Source organism: Neolamprologus brichardi, chromosome 12 (genome assembly GCF_056152115.1).
Source record: "Neolamprologus brichardi isolate AB-2024 chromosome 12, ASM5615211v1, whole genome shotgun sequence".
NCBI lineage: Eukaryota > Metazoa > Chordata > Actinopteri > Cichliformes > Cichlidae > Neolamprologus > Neolamprologus brichardi.
In genome coordinates, this window is record NC_142115.1 from 17,662,501 (window position 1) to 17,670,687 (window position 8,187).

General features: G+C 40.1%; 1 protein-coding gene across 1 annotated transcript in view; it reads left to right on the forward strand.

The window, feature by feature from the left end:
* The window catches only part of si:dkey-40c11.2 (uncharacterized), a 31,853-nt gene extending 27,917 nt beyond the window's left edge, over window positions 1–3,936 (forward strand). Inside the window, exons 10-16 of the mRNA XM_006784110.2 lie at window positions 1–100; window positions 281–784; window positions 1,173–1,604; window positions 1,728–1,826; window positions 1,928–2,061; window positions 2,679–2,730; window positions 2,846–3,936. The exon at window positions 1–100 is cut by the window's left edge and continues 9 nt beyond it. Coding sequence (XP_006784173.2) covers window positions 1–100; window positions 281–784; window positions 1,173–1,604; window positions 1,728–1,826; window positions 1,928–2,061; window positions 2,679–2,730; window positions 2,846–2,982 — 1,458 coding nt within the window. The 3' untranslated portion in view covers window positions 2,983–3,936. The remainder of the gene's footprint in view (window positions 101–280; window positions 785–1,172; window positions 1,605–1,727; window positions 1,827–1,927; window positions 2,062–2,678; window positions 2,731–2,845) is intronic.
* Window positions 3,937–8,187: the final 4,251 nt, after the last annotated feature.

Consider the following 8,187-nt stretch of genomic DNA (forward strand, 5'->3'; position numbering starts at 1 on the left):
GTGCTAGTATCCCAGCGCTCCATGAACCCCAGGGAGTTCTTTCGGCAGCTGTCATCATCATCGTCACAAAGTCCCACCAGCCCTGGATCCTCCCGCACTGGTAAGAGCTTCAAAAGAAAGCGATTCTATCACGTATTCGCCCGAAGTAGCAGACATGGTTATACAAACACAAGAATAAGCCCTAGATTTCAGTGCATCCACTTTCAAGTTTTGTTTGTTATAAAACGTGTTTTTCATGTTTTACCTTCTAACACCAGTTTTTTTTTTTCTTTCTACCCAGGCAGACCGTTCAGACGATACCAGCGGAGCCTGACAGACACAGCCTTCATCTTCTCTAAAGCAGAAGAGAGTGCAGCATCCTCCCCTCGCAGTTCTCCCCTGGTCTCCCCCTTTTACCGGGCTCCTCCTTCCCCCATTTACCGTGCCGTTTCCCCCCCCATAAGCCCTAATTTCTGCCTCGCTGCAGCTCCGCAGAAGCCCAGAGCGCCCACGTCACCCCCCTTGTCTCCTCTTCGTCCTGTCCCTCCAGTTTCACCTCTTCCTAGCATTCCACAAACTAATAACCAGGCTGCAGATGAACCCAAAACTACATCTCCAACAGAACCTTCTGCACCTCCAGCATCACCTAGTCTCTTGACTTATTTGCCCCCCACTTTAGCAAATGTCAACCCCTGTGAGGCACAGCCAGACACCCAGCCTGACGAATCAGCTTCGCACTCCAAGCCTCTTCTGCTTTCAGAGGCTCCAGGAGCTCCTCTTAATGAGACTCCACAGCCAAACAGTGGTAGGGTGAAACATGATGCAGTCAGATATATTTCACTTTATTTGTACTGTACCTTTTCTGGAGGAAAATACTGACAAGCAAGAAGAATATTTAGGAAGATGCAAAATTAAGAAGAAACATATTTAGCTGTTTAAAACGTGTCCTTCAAAGTCATTAATGGTTTAGCGTGCAGGAAACTTTTATTGGTACTTATTGCAAAAGCTACTCCACATACTGCTGTAAATCAGCCCAGGGACTGTTAACCAATGGCTTGTGAAACAGCCATTGGTGAAATGATGATTACACATACCCTCAATGTGCACTTTAAAAACATGCATGTTTATTAATACACTGATGTTGTTTTGTTTTTTTGTGTGCATTTATAGCTTTATAATTTTCTAATCCACAGACCTCAGCACAGCCAGTCATGTGCACACTGAGCTGGTCTCAGACACTGGCTACAAAGTACAGGCTGTGCTGGTGGAGGAGGATGAGGAAGAGGATATGGAGGAGCAGGAGGAAGATAATCCTGAAACAAAACCGGAGCCTTTTGCTGTCACCACAGAACCAGCCCTGATAGAAATAGAGGAGGAAGAAGAAGAAGAAGGAGAAGAAAAAGAAAAAGAGGAGGAAGAACAGGAGGACCATGAGAAGGAGGACAAGGAGGAGGAGGTGATGGAAGAATTAAAAGAGGAAACTGAGCCAGCATCAATCGAGGAACCAGCTGAGATAGAAACGGATGAAGAGGAGACAAAGGAAAATGGAGAGAAGAATAATCAGTCAGAAGACAGTCAGCCCACTGCTGAGCTTTCAGAGAAACAGGAAGACTCAGCAGTTGCAGGTAGCCCTCAGCTTCTTACAGAAACTTTTTTTAAAAGTGGATTGTTACAGTGTCATTATTTCTAAATGCAATGCTGCAGTTTTCTGAAAATGATACTTTAACATTATCAAACCAATCTTTTAGATGCCGAACCAGTTTTTCAAGGAATCGAACATGAGACCGTAACACTGTCGAGCAACGGGATCGGACTGGGAGATGACACAGCGGAGCATAATGGCATAGGTCGGGCAACCAGTGACGGTTCAAACAATGCTTTTGTTTTTTGATATCACATGAGCGCACCAGTTGAAATAACGAGTGATTTTCACACTGATCTTCCTCAGTGCAATGTGTGAATCCATCTGAAACTGAATTCAGCACTTCAGAGGTGACTACGTGCTACAGTCTCCACGGCACTGCAGAGGAGGACGACATCAATGAAGATGAGAAGCAAGAGATCTCAGAAAATGGAAAAGAGGTGTTTTGTCCACAGACACGCAGACAATAATATTGCTAATGCAAAGCCCACAAAACCTGTTTAATGTAATTAATTATTTTTTTCAAATTGAAACTATATTGTATGATGTCATCTCTACCAAGTGATGAGGACTGTTTTAATTGTGTCAGTGAATGCCACAAAAGAACAAGTCTGTTGTGTAAATTGTATGGAACGCCATATGGGTGGTACAGTTTAGAACAGGCGTTACTTCAACAGGAGGACGTTTGTGCATTTTTTGGGAAATAATAATAATAACGATAATAAAAATAACAAAGGGAAAATCAAAGAAAAATAACATGGAAGCTGTTCAGTGATGTTTTTTTTATAGTTTTTGAAGTTGAGGTATGTTATTTATCATCCAATACTTGCTAGTAGCGCAGACCCACAGATGATTTTGACCTTTTCATTTGAATTGTTAAAAACAAGTAAAAAAGAAAAAAAAACATATAAAATGAAAGTTCATATGAGAAAGTTTTCATGAAAGTTCATGATTTTCTTTTTTTTTTTGCTTTATTCAATCTTCTGAATTGTAGTTAAACATGAAATATATTTTCTGATTATAGTCTTTCTCTGCTCCGTTTTCCTTTCCACTTCAGGTTTTAGCCGAGCAACAGATATGCGTCCGAGCTCTTTACGACTACCAGGCAGGTAAGCTGCCTTTCAGAGGATAATCGGCATGCATGGGAACATAAAGTGCCTCCATTCACAATAATTACACTGTGATTATCGGATCTTCACCGTGTTATTTTGTTGTTCTTCACAGAGGACGAATCTGAGATCTCCTTTGAACCGGGTGACATCATCACGGACGTGGAGACGGTGGACAAAGCCTGGTGGAGGGGATGGAGCAAAGACGGACGTCAGGGCTTATTTCCTGCCAATTATGTGGAGACCATATAGTCAGGCAGACACACGCTAGGACAAAGATACAGACACACATAGACACACACTCAGGGACGCCATCTTCCCTCACGTTAATGCGTGTTTTTTTTAACTTAATCCTCCCACTGAAACTTTGTACTCTCTATTTTGTTGGAAGAATAAAGAAACACGAGGATCCCTGTTTTGTAGGGAGCAAAAAAGAAAAGTGTAACTCACGATTTTGATGTTTTTGAGGAAAACAAAAATTCTCACAAGTGTGCAGAAATTACCCAGCCTCATTTTCTCGGATAAAATAGAGAAGACCTTCTCTTACACCAAAATAACTTATTTCCTTTTGAGATGCCGTAGAAATGTTGGTGGGAGAGATCAGATCACAATGACAAATGATCACAAACTTTTTGTTTTTGTCAAAGAAACACAAACAGATTTTTATAGTGTATAGTCTCCTTTCTGATCCACGCATATAACAAGCATTTCACTCTGCTCGCCATTTGTATACATGTATCAGACATCGTCTTATAATCATCCTCCTGTATTCCCTGAGTTATTTTGTAGCACGGCATTTGTTTCTGAAAGTCTCAGCGCACAGTTAAATTACCCAAACCAGAACTGAGGTATAGCAAAAAAATAATAACTATATTTTAAATTGGGCTATATTTTGTTCATATGGTGATCTCCTCCCATGCTTTTTGTGATTATAGCTTATCTTTTATTTGCCTAGATATTAACAAATTATTGCGTTATACCAACACAAAGATGATCTGAAACATCTTCCAGGTTTAATCCTCTTTAATGTCATTATACTCTACACTGTATATAATAATGTAAAAAAAAGTCCTTTTTCTATCCTTGTTTATATGTTTGTATGTTGTATGCTTGTTTAATGCTCTTTTATTTTGTATTTACTCCAAACTTACATAGCATCTACAAACAAAACTATCTTTAAATGTTTGTCCCCTGTTTATTTCTTCGCTTTTAATCAAAATACAGTGGTTACTCTCTTTATTGTTAACTGTCTCTTTCTTTAAATAATATTAATATGCAGCATTGATAATATTTTACAGCTAAAGCCTTAGCCATGTGCTTTTTTAAGTATCGGGAAAATGTAGTTATTCTTTTTCAGAATTCAAGGACTTTTCTTAAAAAAGGATTTTTAAAAAATGACTCGACATTGTATAAACACAACAATAACACACAGTTTACTGGCCGTCATACGGTATACTTGCAGCCAAAACAACTTGACACCAACATCAGTCTTGCAAAAATCACATTCATTCTCATGTAAGAACACATTAATATCTAAATAGCAAATTGTAACAGCAGAACTTTATGAAAATTGCAAATTTTTTAAAAGTTTTTATTTCTTTAAGCATTTAGTGTTGGGGATATTTTAATATGCAGGTATTTCCATCACACATACTCTGCCCTGATTATTAAAGAACAACAACAAAAAAAATATGGTTGTAGCAGTGCTATATTTGCACCTATAGGTGGAGACATTGCCTTTTCCAATTTGTCAGTGACAGCATTTTTGAAAGAGAGCTCAGTGAAATGAACAGATTCCTCAGGACAAAAGGCAAAATATTTTGACAGGCAGAGAGGGGGCTCATTGTTACACACAGTTTAGAAGTGGGATATCCTGATGTTTCCAAAGCTAAAAATTGCTAATGCTTCTACACCTTAAACAGGATTTTCCCCTAGGGTAATAATGATTGATTGAATTTGACATTAATATTTTTTAACCATACACCTTTAATATTTATGGGGGGCTAGGTTACGGTCTTGTAGTGCCAGTTCAATAACAGCGTTTGGCAGATGTGCCTCTGTTCTGAAATAGAGAGGTAATGTTTGACATGGGTCTCATCCTGCTTGAACTGATGCCTGTTGACAGACTGACTAAATCTATCCAGGAGACTATTCTGCTGAAGTTATCCCAGAAGGCTAATCATCAGTGATATGTGTGAAAGGGTGATGAGCCTCTTATGAAATACTAATTGGTTTACAAGGACAAAACCATGAAAACCTGAAATGAGCAAAACCGTGAGACAGGAAAAAAAAGTAAAAGTTTTAAAGCCTCAGTGAAATGAGTAAAAATGGATACATAGTGTAATGCCAATGTATATAATTTTACAGTCATATGCATGAGAGAGATAAACAGGCACAGAGTGAGAGATAAACTCAGAGCGAGAGGGCATCTGTGCGCAGAGAATATAAGAGCAAATCAATTGAGACAGTTGCGCCCCCAATTCTCTCGTGTTGCCAGATCCCTGTTCTCATGGTCATCCCCACAACTCAAGATATCCCTTGTCTCTTAAGATTAAGGAGATTGATAGGGAGACACCGGCTAATGTGCCAGTCAAACTTTCCCTTCCCCTTTGTCTTTAGGCTGTTCCTTCCTTCTGTGACCCTCATCACTAACAAAACCCCTTTGAGTAAGGTGCTAAAGCACCCCCCCTCCAATCCCCATCACCCCTGCATTCCCTTTCCTTTATCTGTTATTTAACTGACAGACCCTATCTGACCGGTCGAGGACTGACGAGTGTGGGACGGCTGAGGTGAAATGGCGGTAGGGAAGTGCCACTCACTGTAGCGTTATCAGCACATTGCCAACGACAGAAACCTAATCTGACCTGGCTGCTGATGGCTCGTGGCCTGTTGGTTGTGTTTCTGTTCCGAAGCTGATTCTGGCGACCCCTGAGATACTTGTAAGGGGAGGATAAAGAGCACACACGCACAGCGATGGATGCGCATAAGCGTGGGTACGCACGTGCAACACGCATACGTTTACAAAAAATGTGCGCGTTCACTGCTCATAGTCCAGATTTTGGAGGCGAGCCCGTAGCCCTCGCCACTGTTATCTTCAACTTTTTGTTATTAATTATGTTTGAAAGTGGTGTCAGTTAACATGAGACAAAAAAAACCCTCCATCCTACCTTCTTCATCCTAACTGTAAACACCTGGGTGACTTTCTTTTTCTTTTTGGCTGAGTTTTCTGCAGTAGGAAGCGTAAAGGATGGGGTCACCCCCTCTCTCCTCGAGGCTTCAAGTTACCTTAACAGTCTTTGGGTAAGAAAACTGCATGTTCAGATCTTCCCTTCTCCAAAGTGCTGTAAAGCAAACAGTCCCTATTGTCCTCTGCTTTGGTAAAGGTTTTAGCGGAGCTCAGGCATGCAGTTTTATTCTTAAAATACTTAAGAAGCTCCTGGTTTTCCTCGTCCCTTGCTGAAATAAAGATCAGTATTTGTAGGTGCAAGCATGCATGAGCCCTCGCTGAGAAAATGGGTTTCACTTTCTTTGTGGCTCTTTTGTTCTTTAGGGCAAACAATCAGTGTAAGCAACATTTTATACGAGTGGATCAAACATTACACACTGGCAATAGATAGCTAGCATGGTGGTGTATCAAAAAAAGAGAAGAAGACGTGAATCCAACTGATGCAGTTTGCTTTTGAGACAATTTCAAGGCTACAGCAGTTATCTAGGAAGAATTTCTCCAAACTGTTATCCAACATAAATCAGCTTTAGCTTGGTGATAATTCCATCTGGCTTAAGTCTTGATTAAACCTTTGCTTTTAAACTCGTCTCTTGTTCTTGACATTGTCACTTTCTGTTTTCCCTTTAAAGATAATCTTCAAAACCGCTGAAGTAGATAACGCCTCGGAAGCTAATGATGGCTCCAGCCAAGATTTTACTGTCAGCATAGAAACCGGCCCATTAACTTCTGAAGCCCTCTTTGGCAAAGCTCCGTATCCCTTCCCATTGCCATCAAAAGCTATTTTCCTCGGCCAGTCCCACACAACCCTAACAATGAACAGAGGATTAGAACATCTCTCAGTCTTGAAGCAAAAAAATTGCAGAAATGGATTTAAAGAAAAACAAAATCTCTTTTTAACAATCATTGGTGAAAACTAGTTGGCAGCATTTCTACATCAGGATTTTTCCTGACGTGATTCCCGAGAGGCGGTTTTTGCTTTTACGATACAATTCCTGCGCTTGCAATCAGCCAACGTGGCATTGTGATCCAATCACAGAGATTTTTCCCCCCTCTTCAGTTTATAAATGGTTAAATCTCTCAGTCTATTGTGAAGGAATCTTCAAAGTGGATGGAAACCACAAGGGAACATTGGTAGTTGTTAATTAATGCAACAGAATCTACAAATGCTTTATTTTACTGATTCAAAAGAGGAAAAACATGCTTTGAATCTAGCAACAGGCACGTCTAAATCTCTTACCTCATCTTCAAGCTGTTACCCTGGACAATGAGAAGCTGTTGTTTCTCTGAAAACCATAAGTATTTTTTTAATAACTGTGCTTTGGTTCCAGAAGAAATCTTTCTTTCTCTGGTCTAGATTTATTGGGTCTTTATTCTTCCTGATCATTTATGTTTCCATTCAATAAACTGACATAAAATGTGTTTTGCTAAAATGATCTTTTGTGGTCTTTATGGCTATCACTGTTTTTAAAGGGAAAGGGGAAACACTACACATGAAAGGCAACTAAAGTGAAACTGGCAAAGATAAGTGATAACTTCAGATTTTCTAAATCGCTTTAAATCCATGGAATGAGTGGTTTAAGGATAATTTGTGATTGTGCACACAGTCATATCCAGAGTAGTGTTGGCAGTTGGTTGAAGAATAAAGAATTGTTATCAATAAGAATTATGACCTTAAACTGGGGACTAAATTGTAATCGGAAGACATAAAAGTGCGGGCAAGATCCTGGAGGTCAATTACGGGGTGAGCTGTCTCTTACCCTAAAGACTAACAGGGGTGAAAATCCCTGTCCCTTTGGTGGCTGACACACACACACACATATCCACTCTGGGTTTCAGACACATTGCCTTTGGCACCACAATCGCTGCCAGATGCTGTGACTTTCTTTCAGACAATTCATTTCACAAGTATCTCTGAAAGAGCGATGCCGATGGTAGGTTTTGAAAGAGACAAATGTACATACGCGCGCGTGTGTGTGTGTGTTTTAACAAGTGATGGAGTTATGCCGGTGGCAGTGAGAGAAAAGGACACATATGAGATCAGATAGAGACTAATTCACAACCTGGCCTAAGGACACCAGGCAGGATAATGTGAGACATCTTTTCTCACACCATTTAGGCTAGTCCCAAAGGGACGCAGTGTTTATTTCTTGGCTGAACTGCATGATTCAACCAAGAAAAGTACCAGTGACAAAGGACTACAAAAACATAATGTTTGATTAACTTTTAAGCAA